Below are 25813 nucleotides of genomic sequence, written 5' to 3' on the forward strand. Positions count from 1 at the left end.
AACATTTGTAAAATGTTTCTCCCATAGGACTCAAAGTGCATAGATATGTCTCAGATCAGTACATAGTTGCAGGATGGACCGTGTTACAGATGCATTAGTCAGGTGTTTATAAATGCCACACCAAACAGATGGCTTTTCAGTTGAAACTTAAATGCGTCTAGGGGTGGAGATGTCCTAAATGGATGTGGCAAGGGGTTCCAAAGTGTAGGGGCAGCATGACAGAAGGCTCTGTCTCCAAAGGTTTTGAGGTGGACTCTGGGGGTGACCAAGATCCTTTTGATCTAAGATTGTGGGAGGTGTGATGCAGTTGTAACAAATATTTCAGGTATCCAGTGCCCAAATTGTGCAAAGATTTGCAAGTCAATGGGTAATTTCTTAAATTATCCATTTTATGGGTAGCCAGTGGAGTGAGCAAACTGGTTCAACTGCAAAGGTTAAAAATTACTTCAAGTGAGTCAACTATGACCCTGCATCACAAATTGACTAATTCAATTGTCGCATTAATGCTTTTAATGGCTGGGCAAATTCTAATTTCTCTGGAATGTTAAAAATCAGTGGCGTAGGAATAGGGCATGCAGAGGTTGCGACCATGCCGGGGCCCTTAATCTGTCTTATTCGTTTTTTATTAGTGCTATGCTGATAATGAATGCCTCTATGTGTGCATTGAATAGTAGTAATCCTTAACGAGCTATTTTCTTACTCTGATTATACCTCTCTGACTCTGCAGCTGTTCTTGGTAGGTGTTGGGCTTCATATCAATAGAGTAATTGTAAAATTTGCACCGGGGCCCCAATTTCCTCAGTTACTCCACTGGTTAAAATAATCATCTATTTGTAATTTTAAGGTGTACTTGTGGTTGTTTTCCATTGCTTTTACCAAGCTTCTTTCAGCAACTCATCAGGTCCAGACCAATGGACAAAATAGGTAGCCGCTGCAGGAAATTGAAAGCTTTCTTCAGATTTTAGAAATAGTAGGGGATGTTATGAACTGTTTATTTAACTTTTTGTAGGAAATGTAATTTGCTTAACTACTTAAGGACTGCCGTAGTTGAAATCCACGCCCTGTTTTAATGGCTATCTGGCTGTCAGAGCATAGATTTCAACTCCCCACCCGCTGCGCGCATCTGGCATTTTCGTTGCTCCCTTCCGATCTCGCTGCTGATTCCCTGCCGTCTCCCGCCGCAGCTCACTCACCCTGCCTGTCTCTATGACAGCAGAGCCCTGTGAGCTGGTCAGGAGCTGATTTCATTTGCTCCTGGCCCTGTCTTTCAATGTAAGCAATTCCCATTGGCTTACATTAAAAGACAGGGTCAGGAGCCAATGAAAGCGGCCCAGGGTGGCCCAGGTTCCCGCTGGTACTTCAGTGGTTAATTAACCACTTGCCGACCGCGCACTCATAACGTGCGTCGGCAAAGTGGTAGCTGCAGGACCAGCGACGCACATCTGCGTCTCCGGCTGCAGGCTAATTAATCAGGAAACAGCTGCTCGCGCGAACGGCTGCTTCCTGTCAATTCACGGCGGGGGGCTCCGTGAATAGCCTGCGGGCTGCCGATCGCAGCTCGCAGGCTAAATGTAAACACAAGCGGAAATAATCTGCTTTGTTTACATTTTTACAACGCTGCTAACAGTAGCAGCGTTGTACTAGATCAGAGATCCCCGGCCAATCAGCGGCCGGGGATCTCTGTCACATGACAGGCAGGAGCCTGTCAGAGGCTGCACAGGACAGATCCGTTCCTGTGCAGCCTCCGATCTCCGGGGCAGGGAGGGAGAAGAGGGAGAGGGGGAATCCTGCGGTGGAGGGGGCTTTGAGGTGCCCCCCGCCACCCACACGCATGCAGGAGCGATCAGACCCCCCCCCCAGCACATCATCCCCCTAGTGGGGAAAAAAGGGGGGCGATCTGGTCACTCTGCCTGGGATTTGATCTGTGCTGGGGGCTGTAGAGCCCACCCAGCACAGATCTCAGAGTCCTGAAGTGGTTAAAGGACTTTTATCTTGGTGGGTGTTTTTTTACATTTAACTTTGTGGGAATCTAGCCACCTCTATACTCAGTCCCCTATAAGTCGCCCCACGGACCTACACTCACATGTGTGGTGTAGCTACCTCTACCTCCTCCGGTACATCACAGGTGGAATTGAGGCCATTGTCCTTAACCTCAGACAAAGGTACATTACAATTAAGGCCCCTTCTTTAATTGAGCGCATTGGAAAACTGAAGTGTCAGCGGAATGCACAGCACTTCCGTTTCAATGCAATTTTTGGTGTGATTCCATTCATTACAATGCATTAGTAGTAATTCTTGGCAACCATGTGTTGCGATGTGGATACCAACAACATACTCAGCAAGTAGTTGCCATGGAAACCCACCAACTCAGGACTTTTACTACAGAACTTTTACCCTGCTAGGACCGTTTGACGTTACTGCGCCATCTACTGTCCAGAATTTGCTATGCATCTCTGTTTGCACCTGTGAGCTTACTTCCTGGATTAGGTTTTAAAAGTGCTTCACTTGCTGTTGCTCACTGTCCTAGTTTCCTGAGAGACCTATGCACCATTCTATCCACTATGCCACCATTCTGCTCATATCTATCCTTTTAATTCCATGTGTCACCAATTCTGACCCTCTACTACCCTTCCTCCCTCCATGTTTCTTCTCCATCTTGTCTCATCTACTTTACCACCACGTCAGCCCTTCATTGTCATGATATACCCACTCCACATATGCCCTAAAATGTGGCCACATACTTCCATATTCCATTATGTTTGTGAAAATGTATTCTGTAAGGAAGACTAAACATGCTATGTAAGTGACATACCGTACATTCCGGCGTATAAGATGACTGGGCGTATAAGATGACCCCCCAAATTTTCCAGTTAAAACATAGAGTTTGGGATATACTCGCCGTATAAGACTACCATTCTTTCAACACACACCAAATAAAAATGTTAAAAAATCATATACTGGTGCTATGTATGAATAGATACTGGTGCTGTACTGTATGTGTTACCCAGGATATAACAGTATACAGTCAATTGGATTGGTCAACTCTCCCTCTCCCCAAGTTCTTTAATCAGCTCTCCTTGTCTACCTGTTTATCAGAGAGGTATGGAAGAATAGATCGTGCTGTGCCCATAAAACACACATCTTTCACCTGTCTGGCCCACCCTTGTATCCTATTTACCTCCTTCTCTGCCTCTCAGATCTCGCACACGTGCACCTGCGCCGCTTCACTACAGTCCTCAGCAGCGAGATCTGAGAGTCGGTAATAGGACAGGTCGTATCGCCCGGCATCAATGACACCCGGCGTATAAGATGACCCCCAACTTTTCTGAAGATTTTAAAGGGTTAAAAAGTAGTCTTATACGCAGGAATATACAGTATATGTCTTGCTTGATATGTGGGACATGATATCTAATCCTGCAATGTGAAGGACATGATACATGTAATCGTTCTGTGAAGGACATGATGTGAGAACTTGTTCGGGGGGGGGGGGGGGGGGGGGGAGGAGGGCTGTGTAATATGTATAGTGTAGTACTACTTAACCACTTGAGGACCCACCCTTTACCCCCCCTTAAGGACCAGCGCTGTTATTTGTGATCTGTGCTGGGTGGGCTGTTCAGCCCCCAGCACAGATCAGGGTGCATCCAGAGCGATCAGATCGCCCCCCTTTTTTTCCCACTATGGGGATGATGTGCTGGGGGGGTCTGATCGCTCCTGCCTGTCGGTGTTGCGGGGGGGGGGGGGGCACCTCAAAGCCCCCCTCCGCGGCGAAATCCCCCCCCCTCCCTCTCCTACCTGGCCCCCCTGGTGATCCGGGCTGCACAGGACGCTATCCGTCCTGTGCAGCCAGTGACAGGACGTCCCCTGTCACATGGCGGCGATCCCCGGCCGCTGATTGGCCGGGGATCGCCGATCTGCCTTACGGCGCTGCTGCGCAGCAGCGCCGTACAATGTAAACAAAGCGGATTATTTCCGCTTGTGTTTACATTTAGCCTGCGAGCCGCCATCGGCGGCCCGCAGGCTATTCACGGAGCCCCCCGCCGTGAATTGACAGGAAGCAGCCGCTCGCGCGAGCAGCTGTTTCCTGATTAATCAGCCTGCAGTCCTGCAGCTGCCACTTTGCCGACGCGCGGTATGAGTGCGCGGTCGGCAAGTCTACCTGTCTACTTTTTATTTTCTTTTTCTTGCATTGCAAGTGTTTACAGAACGGTGTAATCTGTATGGAAATGAAGCAGTCAAACTGCAAGTGCAGACTGTCTGTCCTGAAGAGCAAACAGAAAAATGTAGTTTTAAAGGAAACTTCAATGGAAAAAAAATTGCCCAGTTACTTACCTGGAGCTTCTTCCAGTCCCCTGAATTCTTCCTTGTCCCTTCCTGTTACCCCCAGCTGCTTGGTTTCCCCGGTGTCTCCCTTTAAACACTGGATGCCTAGTCCGTGCCATACGTCTCCTGCAAGGGCTCCCATAGCCAGGAGCGCTCTGCACTTGTGCAGTAAGCAGAAATTGATAGAGGAGGTATGCAGCCAGTGCTGCACATACAACTGGTTTATGGAGTGGGACAGCGACGGAACGGAGAAGCATGGAATCACAACGTAGGAATAGGGGGACCTCAAGGGATTGGAAAAAGGCCCAGGTCAGTAACTGCAGTTTTTTTTTAATTAATTCTCCCTTTAACTGGGAGAGCAAACACTTCCAATGACAAAAGAGAGCTAATACATTTCATTATTTCTTTGTGTTGGCAGCTGAATTAACCAGATTACACTTCATACTGAAATGGCCGCTGTGCAAACTTCACAGAGTTTAAAATTGTAACCTTTTAAAATTGACAATGGGAACACAGCAGGGAGGTTCTACTTAATATTGCTGCTAAACATACAATTAATTATCTCACTTATTTTTTTGTTCAAGATTGCATAAATTTCTAGAAGAGCTGGCGTCATAACAACTGTTCTGCGTATACTTCCCTATGGGTACAATTTGACAAGACTGATGACTTTGCATTTTTCCCTGATAGCACATCTTTTCCTTCCATTTGATCTTATGGTTATCTTTAGTGAGTCATAATCTTTTAGAATTGCAATTAGTTTGATATAATTTAGACTCTGCTTCAGACCACTATTCCAGAACTCAAACAGATCTTTTAAAGTTCACTCTAGAAGTTAACGTCAGGTAAAACAATCTTGTTTAACAGCCGCAATTTGAATAAGTATTAAAATATACCTTTGATTGGGTGTGTACAGACTCCTATACTGTATTAGAGATTACATTTAAAGGACAACTGAAGTGAGAGGGATATGGATGCTGCCATATTTATTTCCAACTCAACCCTTTCTCCTACTGCATATAGGAAAATGATCCTACCCCATCTGATTAACAATTCCGGGGTATTGATTACCGCTTTATGGAAATTCCAACATTCCTACTGCGAAATGTGGCTCCAGAGATTAAACGAGATAAAAGAACTTGAGGAGTTAGTTCTTACAGCCAACAACCTAATTGACAGGCTGTCTATGGCCTGAGCTTGTTGGGATGAATTCCAATGGTCCCAAGATTATGCCGATATTATGACATGGGGAGAACATACAAACTCCTTGCAGATGTTGACCTGGATATGAACCGGGGACCCAGCGCTGCAAGGCGAGAGCGCTAACCACTACGCCAACGTGCTGGTAAGTTTAGTTAATACAGAGACAGTTGCCCCCTCCCCCTTCCCCCATGCTTTATGTCCCTTAATGCATTCCTTTTACACGTAATAATGTCCGAAACATTTTTATTTGTCAATATTTGGCTTTTTATATCTACACTTTTTGCTCCCATGAGAGGTATGTATATACTACAATACTCATTAAGAATCTGTTACAAAGTTTGCCATTTACTTTCAGTGTCCTTGCCCTGTAATTTTCTATCTCAGGCTACAAAGCTTTGTGAACCCCTGAGCTGTTAAACTGTAAGACTGATACATTTTCTAAATCGTTCAAAATTTCCAAAAATCAATCGATGGATCCATCACAATCTCACCTCATGTGTTTACAGCACTGAATCAGCTGCTACCAGGAAGCACTGCAGGCAATTGAGTAACTCTCAGTGTCTGGATGTAATTTTTCAAAAGTCCTGTGAGCTCAGGCGAATGGGTTACCTCCAATGTTGCCAAGCAACGTGGGCACCATCGCTAACCATGAAGTGGTTGATTCTTAGCCTCAGAGTCAATCACTGTTGGGCAGATTGTGCTTTCCCATTGGCTGGCTTTGTGGGTGGCTCTTACTGATTGGCTGATGTCAGTATAAATAACAGGTTGTCAAAACTGTTGCCTGTGATAGCATTAGTCACTAGCCAATGGGTGTTTTCTCTGTGTTTCCTGTTTGCATTCTTGCCTGAGCACTTTACTTACCTTCTGATGGCTGCCTGGACCGACCTTTGCTAGTTTTGACCACTCAGGGGCGTAGCAATAGGGGTTGCAGAGGTTGCGACCGCATCGGGGCCCTTGGGCCAGAGGGTCCCCGTAGGGCCCTCCCTCAACTGCAGTATTAGCTCTCTATTGGTCCTGTACTCATAATAATCACTTGTATAGATACCTTGAATAGTAGCAATCTTTAACAAACTGTTCCCCATCCCCTTCTTGCACCTCTGACACTGTAGTTGCCATTGACAGGTTTTGGTGCGCCGTATCAATTTTTATGTATAGGGTGCTTGGGGGGGGCCCCAATGTAAAACTTGCATCGGGGCCCACAGCTCCTTAGCTACGCCACTGTGACCACTCCATTATCTCATCTCTTGCACCTGGTTTTTGTGTGGTTGTGTATGATCTCTGCCTTGTTGACTATAATATTCCATAACTCTCTGATTTGAATGCCATCTGATTACTGTGTATGGCCCCTGGATTGTTTGACTATGTTATTTGCCTGAATCACTGCCAAATAAGTCTTGGAAGTACTCCAGCCTTCCCGGCCTCAGTCTCTATACCTTGCATGTTAAATCCTGTGGTGAAGATCGTGGTGTTAGATTAGGGCACAGACCCTGAAGGAAGGTGAGAGTTCTGCCAGGTCTTACATGATCGGCCTTTTATTGGGAATTGATTTTCTGTAGATTGATTGACTCTGCAGGGAATCAAACTAGAAAATTGAATACACAGAGAGAGCAGGTTAGCATTAGAGAAGGTAAAAGAGAGGTGGGTGAGTTGTGCTACAGAGTTCATAATGAAATGAAGCAGAGCCAGTCAGCTAGCAGGTAGGCATCTCAGCTACGGACTTTGCCTCATTCTCTAAAAATAAAAGCAACAATACATAAACACTTAGTAATTTAGCCCTTATATACAGACCCCAAACTTCTCTTCTTGTTTTCCAGTCTGCTCCCAACCAACTAATCACACTCTCTTATCCCAACACTATGGCCTCGATTCATCAAGATTTATCGAATCAATTACCGACAGCTCGGTAAAATACCGAACTCGATAAGTTGATTTCAGGATTCCTTTAAAGTTATCTACAGCTGTTAGCGAGCATTCGGTAATCATTCAGCAATGATGCGATAAAACGGAAGAAAGTGCAATTCATGAAAATGAAAGTGGGCGTGGTTTAACGTTAAATTTAGGATTAGTTATCTCCTTCACTGCTCTGTCGTTATTCCTGTTAGATCATTGCTGACAGAGAAGATGGAGCCATTTGAAGTGGTTATGTATCAGCTGAGAGTGATTCAAAGGCGCAGAAGGGCAAGAATAAGGTCTAGAACCATATGGATTTATTTGCTATACCAGGACATCTGCATTTATTTTGAATCATCTTGTAAGAGAAAAAATGTAGTGCAGCTAGCAATTTAGTTAACCCTGGCACTGCTGCCAGGGTTAACTAAATTGCTAGCTGCACTACATTTTTTCAGAAAAGGCTCCTATCAAGCCGTAGCTGGCGAAATTGTGGGATTGTCCCAAGTCACTTCCAGAATCCTGGTCCATGTGTTAAGCCCTATTCGGAATGTTGCTACGTGGTGTTCAAAGGACTGCCTTTTTACCCACAATTCCACGGGAATCTTATGGCCTTGTGTTAAATTACTGCTGTAAAATGGAAATATCGACACGTTACCAAATGGTTACCGCATTGATATCGATATTTTATCGAAATCACACCGAATGTGGAAAAACCTTAATGAATACAACTAGAAATCGATACACTTCGAATTCGGTAATTTAACGAACTGGAAAAAGTTACCTCAAAGACAATGATGAATCGAGACCTATGGGGTTAATTCACATACAAGCATTGCTTTAGCAGCGCTCATAAAAAAATCAATTAGCGGCCACTATGCACGCTATGCTCACTCCATGCAGCGTAGCCACTGCTGTCTGTGAAGTATCGCTTGAAAGACAGGGAAAAAACCGAGAGCCAAATCTGGTGTAGTACGTTCAAACAATGTGAAGAATGTATGTAAATACAATTATACTCACAAGTATGGGTCACCACATAGGCGACCACTGAAAAAACGGGTGGGGAGAATTGTAACCTAACCCCACTCAGGTATAAAAAGTCGCTCTCTATAGAAAGGAAAAATGGGGATACACCCCTCCACCTAGGGTGGACTAGATATGAATAAACACGAATAATAGAGGCGCCAAAACAGAATAAAATAGGTTAAAAACCGTCTAAAAAGAGGGGAATGGGTGGATTCACCTCCCTCAGGTAAAATGACCAGGCTATATCCAGCCGTTAATGGTGGGTGGATTCACCTCCCTCAGGTATATAAATTACCAGGCTATATAATGGTACAAACGTACATCCCGCTTCATCAGGCAATCGAAAGAGGAGAATACGTACTTTTATTAGTGAAATATACATTTTAGCCATATTTTAGAATTACCCTTCCTGCCACTTGTCCCATATTTTATTAAATTTAGTGGAGTGGGGGGTATTCCTATGAGCATATATCATTTTTAATATGGTAGGCTTCTGTCTATTCTCCTAATCCAATCCGCTTTTGTCGGAATATTAGGGCTTAGCCACTTCAATGCAATTTCTTGTCTCACTGCGAACAGAATTTCAGTCAGGTATTTTTTTAGTGTCTACCTGAATACTCATTGGTAAACACTCCTAGATTACATTGTGTCATGTCAGCGGATACCGGACAGCTCGTCTTGTCGTGGAGTAATTTGACAATCTGCCGCCAGTATTCATTGAGGCCTAGTGCACACCAAAAATCACTAGCAGATCCGCAAAACGCTAGCGGTTTATGAAGCGTTTTTTCTTTTTATTATGAAGCGTTTAGCTAGCGTTTTGTGTAGCGTTTTTTACTTAAAGTGAAGCGTTTTTGTGTAGCAGATTACAGATATTGTTACAGGAAAGCTGTTACTGAACAGCTACTGTAACAAAAATGCCTGGAAACCCGCTCTGATCTGGCGTTTTATCAAGCGTTAACATTGGAGGCAGAAACGCCTCCGAAATCCAAAAAATGCTGCTGCCCGGGAGTTTGCATTCCAGCTAAAACCGACCCGCTCTGGTGTTCACCAGCCTATTGAAATACATTACCCAAGCGTTTCCTCAGCCGCAAGCGTTCCTAAAAACGCAACCGAACCGCTCTGGTGTGCACTAGGCCTAACTGGTGGACATTCCCATATCAAATGAATAAATGGAGGAGCCGAGGCTTGGCATTTAGGGCACTGGTCAGGGACAGCGCTATTGAACTTGTGCACTTTTGTGGAGGTCAGATATGTTTGATGCAAGATACTGTATATAGTTGTGTTAGTCTTTCACGGTGATTGATCCTATACCCTCTTACCTCATTACTCACCTTTCCTTTTTCATCATACCTGCCCTAATCTCTTTCTTCAACCTTTTACTCTTCACCGGTCATTTCCCATCCACATTCAAGCAAGCCCTAGTACAATACCTAAACTCAATAATCCTGATCTGCGCTCCACTTTCCTCCATGACTACAGATCTAACTGTCTCCTTCCTTTCTCCTCCAAATTACTTGAGCGACATGTTCACTTGGAATTGGTGTGTCAGCTCACTGCCAACCCTCTGTTTGATCACCTCTTCACTGCATTTGTCCTTCCTGTAGTAATCACCCCAAGAGTAAGCACTTAAACAGGAATTATGGTATGCATCTGCTGACATATTATAACATATAGTATTTTTATTTCCTGCTCTAGGTACATGTGACTGCAACAACTCATCATGCAGCTATGACAATGTCGTAGGGTTCATCCAAAATACTTTAGATTCCAACGTGAGGCCAGTGAAAGACTGGAGAACTCCAACTACTGTCTTAATCGACTTGACACTTTATACGGTTATCAGCTTGGTAAGACATTCAAATAATTTTTTTATGTTTTTCTTTTGATGTGAACTGCAGTAATTTACAGTGCAGACTGCTAATAAAATAAGGTTAACTGAACTCAGCTTCTATCTTTCCGGCTACTAAAGCAGCTTTGAACATGGCAGCCATTCATTAGTTTTCATTTCCAACAACTTATGGTGTCAATAACATTATTTAACTAAGTGCAGGATAGTAGCACAATCATAATGTCCTAAGTTATATTGCCCTTGTGTGATCTCTCCTTCCTCTGTAACCCATAACCTCACAACCTATAACTAAACTTTACATCCACCCTATTGTCTGCATGATACGAATGATAACCCTTCTTAGCTCAACAACCACCTTAATTTCAACCTTGACAGTAACCTTAACCCCCTTCCTCTAAATACATGACCTCAACCCTGAATTTATTGCTACCTTCGGTTCACTTCTGGAATTTCAGACTTTAAAGTCTGAAAACCACTGCGCCTGCGTTGCCGTGTCCTCGGTCCTGCTGATGTCACCTCTAATTTGTGGATGTTAGTACTTAATAATACAGCAGAAACAATTGTTCCTCATATGTTGAACGTTGCAAAAGCCTAATCCCTAGGTACTGGAAGTCAGACTGAACCCCCACCACTAAAGAATTAATGTTCACAATTTAAAAGGCCATGCTCATGTATATGCACAGTATGGATTATTAAATAAAAGAATTCTGAGAATTCTGTCCCAAAAATGTATTTATCACTTACTTTAATGTGATCGGTAATTAAAAACATTATTGCTGTTTCAATAGCACACAGCTGAAGTAAGATAAATAAAATAAAATGCAGAAGTCTTGTACAGAGTATGGACCCTCCTTTGATATCACTATGGGGGGGAGGGGGGGGGAGGACCATGGAACATAGAGGATCTACATTTTTAATATATTGTCCTTTAACAGTAGTATAACTTGTACATGTGTCTTGTCTTATTGCCTGCTTTCTCCATTTTCTTATTTCTACATATTTTTTTCCCTTTAGGACACAAGCTTGCAGACCCTGACCACATATATCTGGTTCAAAATGGTAAGGGAGCAATATTCCATTTTTCAAAATTTCATTCTACTATATGTAAGTGTTTTTACCTTTTCCATACCAGATTCTGAATAACTGAAATATGAATAAAATTTTATTCAAAGTACAACTTTGGTCAAAACTTTTTTTTCTTTTGGATGGATGGATTTGGTAAGGGCAAGACTCTGCTACTTTGTTACTGCTGTCTCTGTCTGTATAGAGAACTGTCCTCACTTTTCTGTTCCTATGACACCATGGGCATAGAGATGGCTCAAACCTCAGATTTTGGGTTCTTGGACCGCGGACGCAAACTTCAGTAAAGTCCGCGAACCGGCGATCTCGGGCTAAACCGCAACAGACTTCTATGGGCAGGCGAACTTTAAAAACTACAAACACTGTTTCTGGCTACAAAAGTGATGGAAAAGATGTTTCAAGGGGTCTAACACCTGGAGGGGGGCATGGCGGAGTGGGATGTACGCCAAAATAAAAATTACAGATTTGATGCACAGCAGGGTTATAATCCCTAAAGGGCAGAAATCACATTGCATTCCTAAATTGGAGGCATAAAGTGCTTGAAAACATCTTGCATCCTGGACCCTGTTGGGGGTGGCGGAGAAGGCAGTCAATCGGCCTGCAGGCAGAGATGCTGTGTGGGGACAATGTTATTTACAAAAATTAATAAATTTAGTGCGTTATGCTCAAGTAAATGGACCAGCGTAGCTTCATGATCTCACGTGTACCAGTGGCCTAGATGGCTTGGGAAGTTAATTACAGTACTTTATGATGGAAGCAAGCAGACTGGCTCACTGTACTACCTATTATTTTCTATTGTTTTTCTTAAAGGGGAACTGAAGAGAGAGGTATATGGAGGCTGTCCTGTTTATTTCCTTTTAATCAATACCAGTTGCCTGGCAGCCCTGCTGGTCCATTTCTCTGCAGTAGTATCTGATTAAAACCAGAAACAAGCATGCAGCTAGTCTTGTCAGATCAGACTTATAAGTCTGAACCACTGAAACACCTGATCTGCTGCATGCTTGTTCAGGGGCTATGACTAATAGTATTAGAGGCAGAGGATCAGCAGGGCTGCCAGGCAACTGGTATTGTCTAAAAGGAAATAAACATGACAGCCTCCATATACCTCTCTCTTCAGTTCCCCTTTAAAGTATGTTTGTCAATCTATTAAAAATTATTTCTAACATTATATTTGTGTGCCACTTTTATTAATGTGTGCATACCATTGGTGTTTGTGTTTTGCGATCAGGTGCCTTCGCAAAGCAGTTGTCCCTAGTTGGGTGTTGGGCTTCCCACGACTCAGTTTCTTTTGGCAGAGGTTGCAGATGGCATTGCTGGTATCAGAGGCAAACAAACAAAAAAAAAAGCCACACTGGTGATCTTTGGAATGTTGGCATTCGGGTGGTGGCAACAGCAGGCCTTGAAGGGCGTGTTGGCTGGATAACCCCAAGTGTATCACTAAATGCATTATGTGTGAATAACTCCTCTGACACATCAAGTGGAACAGCTGTGTTGCTACTGGTAGTGTTAAGTTTTCTTGGGGGAAACCAGAAGCAGAGCAGGAGGAGGACGGTGCATCAAGGAGGTTCTGTGCGGAAGCTGTAGAAGATGTAGTGCGCTGTTTAAGCCAGTCAACCATGTCCTCAGAATTTTAGGGGTTGAGGGTACATGCCTTCTGAACACTGTACTTTGGTCGAGGGCCGCACAAAATCCCGCCAGCATGACCTCGAAAATACCTGCGGGGTGGCCTGCCTCTTCCTGTTATTTTTCCCATATTGGGGTATAATAATAATAATAATAATTGCAGTATTTGTATAGCGCCTTTCTGCTGTCGGACTCAAAGCGCTTGCGAGGCAGCCACTAGAGCGCACTCAGTAGGCAGTAGCAGTGTTAAGGAGACTTGCCCAAGAAACTCCTTACTGAATAGGTGCTGGCTTACTGAACAGGCAGAGCCGAGATTTGAACCCAGGTCTCCTGTGTCAGAGGCAGAGCCCTTAACCATTACACTATGCAGCAAGGGTATGCAGTACTACTAACAATATTCAACAGTGGTAGACAATGTGTGTAATCACAAAGAGGCACACAATCAGTGTTAAATACACAGCAGCTGTGTGTGTGTATGCAGGGGTGCCTCTAGTCATTTTGTCACTCCAGGCGAGAAAACCTGTGGCGCCCCCCCAAGCCCCTCCCCCCCCAGGAAAATAATCATAATGCAGCATCGTTTCACCAGAAAATAATCATAATGCGGCAGTGTTTCATCAGAAAATAATAGTAATTATCGTAATTCAGAATCGTAATTCACCAGAAAATAATCGTAATGTGGCAGTGTTTAACCAGAAAATACACTTATTGCAGCAGCAGTTCACCGGAAAATATTCGTAAGGTGGCAGCGTTTCACCAGAAAATACACTTATTGCAGCAGCATTTCACCAGAAATTAATCATAGGGCAGCAGCGTTTCACCAGAAAATAATCGTAATGGGGCAGCGTTGTCAGAAAATAATCGTAATGTGGAAGCGCTTCACCAGAAAATACACGTAATCCGAGCAGAGGGAAAGAGTAGAGAGGGAGAGGCAGCATAAGATGTAAGAGGGGGGTAGAGGAACAGAGAGGGGGAGGGATAGACAGCATAAGATGGAAGAGGGTGCAGAGAAACAGAGGGGAGAGGGAGAGACAGCATAAGATGGAAGAGAGTGCAGAGGAACAGAGAGGGGTAGAGACAGCATAAGATGGAAGAGGGGGCAGAGGAACAGAGAGGGGAGAGGGAGAGACAGCACAGCACTAAAGCACAGGTTTACAGCTTAACCAGCCTACAGCCTAACCAGCTTTCAAAGAAAACTCTAGTATTAAAAGAGCAGGGCACATTCTAGCAGTTATAACAGTACTGGGAGTCTGCACACAGGACAGGAAGTGTTCTTAGCAGCCTGCCTGCATACCTTCTCTTCTGCCTGTGCATGCAGCTTATCATCTCTGGAGTAGTGATGGGTCGTTCGTGAACGAGCCGGCTCTAAGAGCCAGCTCTTTGCTGCGAACGACAAGAGCCGGTTCTCAGTTTTGAAAGAGCCGATGCCTCAGCCGCCCCACAGAGCTCTGCTTTGCTCTGCAATAAAGGGCGCTGAGGCATGTTGGAAGATATAGTCTTCCTCTTGCAGCTTGTAGGAGTGTATGGGGTGGAGCAGAGCAGTAGCAGGAGGGATTGCCCCAGTCAGAGAAGCAGTCTGGAATTGTCATGGAGACGGGGGCGGGGCTTTTACTCCGATTCTGAGTGGTGTTTAGTGATATTTAATGAAGAGCCGATTCAGAGCCGTAAGAGCCGGCTCTTTAATGGGAGCCGATTCAGAAGAGTCGATTCTCTGAAAAGAGCCGGAATTCCCATCACTACTCTGGAGCAGAAACTTCCCTTCTCCCGGGCTGTGTTGCTGTCTTGTGCGGGGGCGGGGCTCCAACACGGACACATCACATTCTTCTCTCTGTGACTGCATCTGTACCCTGGCTGTCTCGCTCCAGTGTCTGTGTGCAGCCAGTGACACAGGTGGGGGGTCAGACTGTCGGGGGCATAAGCTGGCTGGCCGCTGGCTCCTGGTTTGACTGGCGTGGGGCGGAGTTAAAGGCTGGGCCACACGAGGTAAACACTTTACCTGTGTGGCTACTGAGAAGAAGGGGCACGGCTTTAAAGAAGGAGCCTGGCAGAGAAGAGCAGTATTGATTGCTCTATTGGCTGGGGAGAAGTGGAGGTGGAGGCACTGCTGAGCACATGGTAGCGTGCCGAGCACCGGGGACTGAGTCGGGAGGTAATATAATATAAAAAAAAAAAAAAACATGGTCACAGAAGCAGCGGCGGGGGAATGCGCCTCACCACCTCATGGCGCCTCACCACCTCATGGCGCCCCAGGCAACTGCCTATACTTGCCTGGTGGGTGTCTCACCCCTGTGTGTGTGTGTGTGTGTGTGTGTGTGTATGTATCACTGGGCTGTGTACTTTAACACACACACACACAGAGAGATATCCTATATAGTACTTTCAATCACAAATATAGTTGCAAGCTAAGCACTGCTTATGATAGACAGTGTGCTGGCTTGCTTGCAATAGTTAGAAAAGTATAGTAGAACTACAAGGGCCAGCAACTGACTGTGGCCTGTATGCTGTGTGCAACCCACACAGATATCAATAACAGATAGTACAGCTGGAAGCTAAGCACAGCTTATGATGATAGACAGTGTGCTGGCTTGTAATCGATAGAAGAGGATAGTAGAGCTGCAAGGGCCAGCAATGACTGTGGCCTGCCCTGTATGCAGTGTCTGTCTCACACACACACACACAAAAAGAATAGAATATGAGCACTCAAAAGAGTTTTTGTTTTGGGGTGGTTTCAGCAATAAAGAACAGCCTAGCTAACTGTCCCTGTCTCTCTGTGGGCTGTATGCAGTGTCACCCACAAAGGGAGCTATGGTATAGTACGTTCAATCACAAATACAGAGGAAAGGTATGCACTGGTATAATAGAGTGTGCTTTCACTCAGGTACAATGGGAAGTTATGCACTGGTATAATAGAGTGTGCTGCCAGTGGTGGGACTACAAATCCAAGCTGGCCTGGCAACTGTCTGTGGGCTTTATCTATGCAGTGTCACCCACAAAGACAGCTATGCTTCAGTAAGTTAAATCACAAAAGCAGTGAAAAGATATGCAATGGTAATACAGAGTGTGCTGCCAGTGGTGGGACTACAAACCCAAGCTGGCTTGCCAACTGTCTGTGGGCTCTATCTATGCAGTGTCACCCACAAAGACAGCTATGCTTCAGTAAGTTAAATCACAAAAGCAGTGAAAAGATATGCAATGGTGTGGTAGTACAGTGTGGGACTACACTTCCCAGCTAGCCTGGCTGGCAACTGTCTGTGGGCTCTATGTATGCAGTGTCACCCACACAAACAGCTATGCTTTAGTAAGTTAAATCACAAATGCAGTGAAAAGATATGCAATGGTAATACAAAGTGGGCTAGGCCTGGCACAGTACAGCAACTAGGCCCAGCTGTGACAGGGCTGTATCTATGCCTGTCTGTGGTCACACACAAAAAAAAAGATCACACAACAATATTAGCTCTCAAAAGAGCTTTTTGTGGGGCGCTTTCAGCAACAAGATTGAGCGAGTAGCAAGCTAACAACAGCCTAAGGGTCTGTTTCCACTACACACAGATTGGATACAGAATGGATGCAGAAAAACTGACTCCAATGAATGCCTATGGTCCTGTTTACACTAAATGCGACTTTTCTGATGCAGATTTCACCATAGGCATTCATTGGAGTCAGTTTTTCTGCATCCATTCTGTATCCAATCTGTGTGTAGTGGAAACAGGACCTAACTTACGCTTTCCCTATCTCCAAATGTCTTTCCCTTCCTCTCACTATAGCAAGATAAGCAGAGTGAGAACATGGCCGACGCTGCTGCGTTTTTTTAGGGGGGGGTGGGGGTCCAGGAGGGAGTGCAGCCTGTTTGGCTGCGATGTGTCTGCTGACTGTGATGTAGAGGGTCAAAGTTTAGCCCAATGACGAGGTATAGGAGGCGGGTCAGACGCGCTATGTGTCCGCTACCCGCTGCGGATGCGGTTAGCTGATATCCGCACGAGCTACCTGCCGGGCGAACGGTTCGGGCCATCTCTATGGCCTGGTGCACACCAAAAACCGCTAGCAGATCCGCAAAATGCTAGCAGATTTTGAAACGCTTTTTCTTATTTTTCTGTAGCGTTTCAGCTAGCAATTTGCGGTTTTGTGAAGCGTTTTTGGTGTAGTAGATTTCATGTATTGTTACAGTAAAGCTGTTACTGAACAGCTACTGTAACAAAAAAGGCCTGGCAAACCGCTCTGAAGTGCCGTTTTTCAGAGCGGTTTGCGTTTTTCCTATACTTAACATTGAGGCAGAAACGCATCCGCAATCCAAAATCTGCAGCAGCCCGGGAGTATGCGTTTCTGCAAAACGCCTCCCGCTCTGGTGTGCACCAGCCCATTGAAATACATTACCCAAGCGGATCCGCACCCGCAAGCGGATCGCAAACCGCAGCCGAACCGCTCTGGTGTGCACTAGGCCGAAATGGGCATACATTTGATTTCATGATAGCACCAATATAGAGAATTGACTGACAGCACAACCTTTGACAGAGGCTTTACCTCTTGAGTCTTCACCACTCTACAAAAATATTGCTTTCTCTGTTTCTTTGTGAAGATGTTTGCCCAGTTCCAGGGGTGTAACTAGAAATCACTGGGCCGTGCTGCAAGACATTGAATGGGGCCCCCCAAAAAATACCATATATAATTAGGCAGAGTACTCCTCAAACGTAATGCCCTTCTGTCTGCAGCCCAGGCTAATTGTGATTCCTATGCACCCTTTAGCCTTCAGAGTTTTTTTTGTAGTACTTTAGAGATCCCCCTCAAAACTTTTTGAGGACTGATCCAGCCGTATTTTTGTTATTGTTGCTTGTGGCGTGGTGTGTTGCAGTGGGTGCTATGTTGAAGTGGATGCCAGAATGCATTTGGTGCTAATTCCTACTGTTTTTACCCCCTCCTTTTTCCTACTAACAGGACACACTTCCCTCTTCCTCTCCCTATAGCACCCTACTCCTGTTATGCAAACTCCCCCAATAGCCAGGGCCGATGAGCAGTAGCTAATGGCTCCCCAGGGTCCCTGCAGAGTAACTGCAGAAGAGAACACTCACCTTTCTGGCTGCAATGCTCCTCCTTTAGTCTGTGTCCTTCTGTCTCCATCTCTGCTGCTGCTTCTTTGCAGTGATCCGGCAGCATGGTAAGTGAGTATGTACATACCACTGTGCCATGGAGAAGAAGTGCTGGGAGGATATAGACTGAAGCACACAGACTGAAGGCGGCAGCATGCTGGCTGGACAGATGAGTGTGCTCCTCTGCGAATCCTCTGCAGGACTACTCAAAACTATTTGTGAGAAAGCGGGGGATCAGGAACAAAGGGGCCACCTAATGGTGCTTTGGGGGGAGGGGGGGGGGCAGAATGTCAGGGGTGACAGATTCTTACCTATTCCCTGGTGATGCAATGACAGTGGTAAATAGGCTGGCTGGCTACCTCGTCACACAGATATCCCCATAGCTGTCAGGCTCTCTCCTGTAGCATGTTCTGTCGTTTGCAGTGAAGCTGCAACTGGGCAGTTCTGACTTGTCTGCTTGTATTCGGTTGCGCATTCGCAGTGAGTCTTATTGTCATTTGCAATCACTCTGCAGTTCAAAATGCTGTCAGGATTCCTCCTATGGTTTGCTGCAGTTGAACTGCAGCCAGATAGCCCTGGATTTCCTTCATGCATGTTGTTGCATAGTACTGCATGTATTTGTTATGATAGTCTTTCAGCTAGCAAATGGTAATCAAGCCAGCTCAGGATTGAATGATTACCATTCAGCTGTGTGGAAATTTGCATACCTGCATCCATTGGCTGATGCCGGCATAAAAGTCTGCCTCCCCTTTCATATTCTGCCCGACATAGCGGTCTGTACACTGGTCTGCTGGGCACTTTGTCACTCTGTAATAGATCTGTTATTGTAGTTGAATGTGACCTTATTACTTGTGCTTTAGCTAGTTTTTGATAAATATATATGCAGACTTGCTAATATATATTTATCCGTTAGTTGAGCCGTTTGTTATTTTTCTGTATTATTGCTTATTGCCTTGTTTCCATGCCTGATGGACGTTCGCTGCATCCACGGTGGGTCAGTGAAGTCCACTATCCTGATAGCTTGGCATCACCACGTTAATGACTGGTAGTATTCCTGCTACTTTAGTTTCTGGGAACTTAACTTTTGGCTGCGGTTGCTATTAGTTACGTTCTTTCCTGTAGTCTTGCCTGTGTGGATGCTTGCTGGTGACTGGTTGTTAACCTGCCGGCTCTGCTTCTGTGGACGTGACTGTGAGCTTCGATTGCTACTAGTTACGATCCAATCTATAGTCCTGTCTTGTACCTGTCTGAATGCTTGCTATCGCTAGGGCAATGCTTAGTCTTGCAAGTGTTCCGTCTGTCTTTCTTTACAGCAGTCAGTCAGTCAGTCTGTCTGTTGGTTCTTTGTCTGGTTACTCAGACCATAGGCAGCGCAACATCGCACTGCGCTGCCATTGTGTCTTATTTGTAGCAATATCGGAAGCCCAGAGCTGCAGTTGCTCTGGGCAACCTGTGTAGCCTCTTCCTTTATTCAGCTTCTAGCCTTGTTGCTCTGGGTGGTCAGAAAGTATACCCCCCAAGCATTACAATAGCTCATTAATCCATGCTTGTGTTCAGATTTTTTAATTATGGTCTTGCACTACTATACTCATTAAGTTTTTGTTCACAGATATGGAAAAATGAGTTTATATCCTGGGATCCATCCAACTATTGTGGCATTAACCAGGTTATGATTCCCGGCAACAATTTTTGGGTACCTGACCTCTACATATATGAAATGTAAGTGATTCAAAAGGCATTTTAGATTAGAGAAAAGAGGGTTCTTGATAATCAATATTTTGTCAAAAAGATGTAATAAATACAGTATAATAGGCCATATAAAAAAAATATTTGATATGTAGTAACTTTGCCCTTTCCTATTTCTTTGTGGTACTGTTGCAAACCAAGGTTGCTGTAAAATGCAATTGCTCTATGAGTTTTCTGGACAGTAGGTTAATGTTGTTCCTCATGTTGTTTTGCAAGTAAATTAGGAAGTACACTAAAAATGCAGCAATTTTTTATATGAGCTGGAAAAATAATTTCTGTGATGTGAGAAAGTCTTAATTTCCCTTGTTATGCCATATTTTTTTTTTTCATAGTAAACAGTTTGAGGCCTTTAAAATAAAAACTTCACATTAGACAAATGGAACCTAAGTAAATACATAAGTTATTTTTAACCATTATTAAGTCTTTTTTATTGATATTATTACAAATTTAAACAGCAAAATCAGATGGATATCACAGGTCATATTATAATTGTGAGTTATAGATGGTATACTAGGGTAGACTGTGAACAGTTACCGTATTTTTGGACCATAAGACACATGTTTTCTCCCCCAAAAAGAGGGGGGAGAAATATCAGTATCATTATCTTTTATTACAAAACTGCTGTCTCACTGCACGTACAAAATAGTTTTAATAACAGCCTTAGCTACATGTAATTTGCACAACATAGTTAAAAAACCTACAAGTATAAAAACAACTATACCTGGCCAGGATAAGCGCGCTATTATATATATGAGGGACCAGATCCAGTTACTAGCAGAGTGTGATCGCCCAGCCGCAGCCTATGCAGAAAACACACCGCACACTAGGATCTATGTGGTCCTCACCCACCACCTATACACCGCACACACGTGATCTTGTCGTTGGGGCTATCTCAACTGTTACAGCAGTTTCCTGTAGTGCTTTATTGCCATGCTGTTCCACGGATAGAGGCGTTATCACTGCGTTTAGGAGAGACTCAATACCTTGAGAAAGCCCCGTGGGCAGGGCGAAACGCGTCGGTGGGCGTGGCTACCGCAGGAGTGCTCGCGCGGCTTCCCCACCATCCACGCCGTCCACACTGATCCAGCTTCTCTACATATGCATGGAATATAGCGCCAGCAGCGCTGAAGTTAAAGCCAAGGCTGACGGAGATGAACGTCAGATACGGAGGTGGAGAGGATTCAGCATACCCAGTGCACTGCGGGCAACGGAGGTCCTTGTGAGCGGGTGCTCACCATCTGAAGTGCGCAAGTATCAAAGGCTGTACAGCCACAAGATTCCACAAGCCTGTGAAAGTTGAAACGTTTGCATGTAGTGATCCCTTATCCGCAAATGCTTTTGTGTGAACTCTCCTAAACGCAGTGATAACGCCTCTATCCGTGGAACAGCATGGCAATAAAGCACTGCAGGAAACTGCTGTAACAGTTGAGATAGCCCCAACGACAAGATCACGTGTGTGCGGTGTATAGGTGGTGGGTGAGGACCACATAGATCCTAGTGTGCGGTGTGTTTTCTGCATAGGCTGCGGCTGGGCGATCACACTCTGCTAGTAACTGGATCTGGTCCCTCATATATATAATAGCGCGCTTATCCTGGCCAGCTATAGTTGTTTTTATACTTGTAGGTTTTTTAACTATGTTGTGCAAATTACATGTAGCTAAGGCTGTTATTAACCACTTCCCGACCGCCGTATATACAATTGGCGGCCGGGAAGTGCACCCCGCAAGGACCGCCGTATAGACAAATGGCGGCGGTCCTTGTAGGGGCATGGGCGTAGCGATCGCGTCATCCGTGACGCGATCCTCCGCCTCCGCCTGGCGCCGCTCACCCGCCGCAACATCCCGCCGGCCATACGGAAGCGCCGGCGGGATGTTAACCCGACGATCGCCGCATACAAAGTGTATAATACACTTTGTAATGTTTACAAAGTGTATTATACAGGCTGCCTCCTGCCCTGGTGGTCCCAGTGTCCGAGGGACCACCAGGGCAGGCTGCAGCCACCCTAGTCTGCACCAAGCACACTGATTTCCCCCCCCCCCCTGCCCCAGATCGCCCACAGCACCCATCAGACCCCCCCCTGCCCACCCCCCAGACCCCTGTTTGCACCCAATCACCCCCCTAATCACCCATCAATCACTCCCTGTCACTATCTGTCAACGCTATTTTTTTTTATCCCCCCCCTGCCTCCTGCTCCCTCCTGATCACCCCCCCACCCCTCAGATTCTCCCCAGACCCCCCCCCCCATGTACTGTATGCATCACCTGATCACCTGTCAATCACCTGTCAATCACCTGTCAATCACCCATCAATCACCCCCTGTCACTGCCACCCATCAATCAGCCCCTAACCTGCCCCTTGCGGGCAATCTGATCACCCCCCCCCCCACACCAATAGATCGCCCGCAGATCCGACATCAGATCACCTCCCAAATCCATTGTTTACATCTATTCTCTCCTCTAAACACCCACTAATTACCCATCAATCACCCCCTATCACCACCTGTCACTTTTACCTATCAGATCAGACCCTAATCTGCCCCTTGCGGGCATCCAATCGCCCGCCCACACGCTCAGATTGCCCTCTGACCCCCCCTTATCAATTCACCAGTGCATTGATTACATCTGTTCTTCCCAGTAATAACCCACTGATCACCTGTCAATCACCTGCCAATCACCTATCACCCATCAATCACCCCCTGTCACCCCCTGTCACTGCCACCCATCAATCAGCCCCTAACCTGCCCCTTGCGGGCAATCTGATCACCCACCCACACCATTAGATCGCCCGCAAACCCGCCGTCAGATTACCTCCCAAATGTATTGTTTACATCTGTTATCTTCTCTAAACACCCACTAATTACCCATTAATCACCCCCTATCACCACCTGTCACTGTTACCTATCAGATCAGACCCTAATCTGCCCCTTGCGGGCACCCAATCACCCGCCCACACGCTCAGATTGCCCTCAGACCCCCCCCCCCCCCTTATCAATTCGCCAGTGCATTAATTACATCTGTCCTTCCCTGTAATAACCCACTGATCACCTGTCAATCACCCATCAATCACCCCCTGTCACTGCCACCCATCAATCACCCCCTGTCACTGCCACCCATCAATCAGCCCCTAACCTGCCCCTTGCGGGCACCCAATCACCCGCCCACACGCTCAGATTGCCCTCAGACCCCCCCCTTATCAATTCGCCAGTGCATTAATTACATCTGTCCTTCCCTGTAATAACCCACTGATCACCTGTCAATCACCTGCCAATCACCTATCACCCATCAATCACCCCCTCCCACCCCCTGTCACTGCCACCCATCAATCAGCCCCTAACCTGCCCCTTGCGGGCAAACTGATCACCCACCCACACCAATAGATCGCCCGCAGATCCGACATCAGATCACCACCCAAGCGCAGTGTTTACATCTATTCTCTCCTCTAAACACCCACTAATTACCCATCAATCACCCATCAATCACCCCCTATCACCACCTGTCACTGTTACCCATCAGATCAGACCCTAATATGCCCCTTGCGGGCACCCAATCACCCGCCTACACGCTCAGATTGCCCTCAGACCCCCCCTTATCAATTCGCCAGTGCAATATTTACATCTGTTCTCCCCTGTAATAACCCACTGATTACCTGTCAATCACCTGTCAATCACCTATCAATCACCCATCAATCACCCCCTGTCACTGCCACCCATCAATCACCCGCTGTCACTGCCACCCATCAATCAGCCCCTAACCTGCCCCTTGCGGGCAATCTGATCACCCACCCACACCAATAGATCGCCCGCAGATCCGACGTCCGATCACCTCCCAAGTGCAGTGTTTACATCTGTTCTCTACCCTAAACACCCACTAATTACCCATCAATCACCCCCTGTCACTGCTACCTATCAGATTAGACCCCTATCTGCCCCTAGGGCACTCAATCACCCGCCCACACCCTCAGAATGCCCTCAGACCCCAGCCCTGATCACCTCGCCAGTGCATTGCTTGCATCTATTCCCCCCTCTAATCACACCTTGAGACACCCATCAATCACCTCCTGTCACCCCCTAGCACACCTACCCATCAGATCAGGCCCTAATTTGCCCCGTGTGGGCTCCTGATCACTCGGCCAAACCCTCAGATCCCCCTCAGACCCCCTTCCGATCACCTCCCCAGTGCATTGATTGCATCTATTTTCCCCTCTAACCACCCCCTGAGACACCCATCAATCACCTCCTGTCACCCCCCTAGCACTCCTATCCATCAGATCAGGCCCAATACAACCTGTCATCTAAAAGGCCACCCTGCTTATGACCGGTTCCACAAAATTCGCCCCCTCATAGACCACCTGTCATCAAAATTTGCAGATGCTTATACCCCTGAACAGTCATTTTGAGACATTTGGTTTCCAGACTACTCACGGTTTTGGGCCCGTAAAATGCCAGGGCGGTATAGGAACCCCACAAGTGACCCCATTTTAGAAAAAAAGACAACCCAAGGTATTCTGTTAGGTGTATGACAAGTTCATAGAAGATTTTATTTTTTGTCAAAAGTTAGCGGAAATTGATTTTTATTGGTTTTTTTTCACAAAGTGTCATTTTTCACTAACTTGTGACAAAAAATAAAATCTTCTATGAACTCGCCATACACCTAACGGAATACCTTGGGGTGTCTTCTTTCTAAAATGGGGTCACTTGTGGGGTTCCTATGCTGCCCTGGCATTTTAGGGGCCCTAAACCGCGAGGAGTAGTCTAGAAAACAAATGCCTCAAAATGACCTGTGAATAGGACGTTGGGCCCCTTAGCGCACCTAGGCTGCAAAAAAGTGTCACACATGTGGTACCGCCGTACTCAGGAAAAGTAGTATAATGTGTTTTGGGGTGTATTTTTACACATACCCATGCTGGGTGGGAGAAATTTCTATGTAAATGGACAATTGTGTGTAAAAAAAAATCAAACAATTGTCATTTACAGAGATATTTCTCCCACTTAGCATGGGTATGTGTAAAAATACACCCCAAAACACATTATACTACTTCTCCTGAGTACGGCGGTACCACATGTGTGGCACTTTTTTACACCCTAAGTACGCTAAGGGGCCCAAAGTCCAATGAGTACCTTTAGGATTTCACAGGTCATTTTGCGACATTTGGTTTCAAGACTATTCCTCACGGTTTAGGGCCTCTAAAATGCCAGGGCAGTATAGGAACCCCACAAATGACCCCATTCTAGAAAGAAGACACCCAAAGGTATTCCGTTAGGAGTATGGTGAGTTCATAGAAGATTTTATTTTTTGTCACAAGTTAGCGGAAAATGACACTTTGTGAAAAAAAACAATTAAAATCAATTTCCGCTAACTTGTGACAAAAAAATAAAAACTTCTATGAACTCACCATACTCCTAACGGAATACCTTGGGGTGTCTTCTTTCTAAAATGGGGTCATTAGTGGGGTTCCTATACTGCCCTGGCATTTTAGGGGCCCTAAACCGTGAGGAGTAGTCTTGAAACAAAAATGACCTGTGAAATCCTAAAGGTACTCATTGGACTTTGGGCCCCTTAGCGCAGTTAGGGTGCAAAAAAGTGCCACACATGTGGTATCGCCGTACTCGGGAGAAGTAGTAAAATGTGTTTTGGGGTGTATTTTTACACATACCCATGCTGGGTGGGAGAAATACCTCTGTAAATGACAATCTTTTGATTTTTTTACACACAATTGTCCATTTACAGAGTTATTTCTCCCACCCAGCATGGGTATGTGTAAAAATACACCCCAAAACACATTGTACTACTTCTCCCGAGTACGGCGATACCACATGTGTGGCACTTTTTTGCACCCTAACTGCGCTAAGGGGCCCAATGTCCAATGAGTACCTTTAGGATTTCACAGGTCATTTTGAGAAATTTTGTTTCAAGACTACTCCTCACGGTTTAGGGCCCCTAAAATGCCAGGACAGTATAGGAACCCCACAAATGACTCCATTTTAGAAAGAAGACACCCCAAG

General features: G+C 45.6%; 1 protein-coding gene across 1 annotated transcript in view; it reads left to right on the plus strand.

Moving 5' to 3' along the window:
- The first annotated feature begins 2314 nt into the window (after positions 1-2314).
- Positions 2315-25813, plus strand: part of LOC137537917 (5-hydroxytryptamine receptor 3A-like) — a 67132-nt gene continuing 43633 nt past the window's right edge. The window contains exons 1-4 of the mRNA XM_068259846.1: positions 2315-2465; positions 10132-10283; positions 11300-11344; positions 19676-19785. Coding sequence (XP_068115947.1) covers positions 2315-2465; positions 10132-10283; positions 11300-11344; positions 19676-19785 — 458 coding nt within the window. The remainder of the gene's footprint in view (positions 2466-10131; positions 10284-11299; positions 11345-19675; positions 19786-25813) is intronic.

Source organism: Hyperolius riggenbachi, chromosome 11 (genome assembly GCF_040937935.1).
Source record: "Hyperolius riggenbachi isolate aHypRig1 chromosome 11, aHypRig1.pri, whole genome shotgun sequence".
Classification (NCBI taxonomy): domain Eukaryota; kingdom Metazoa; phylum Chordata; class Amphibia; order Anura; family Hyperoliidae; genus Hyperolius; species Hyperolius riggenbachi.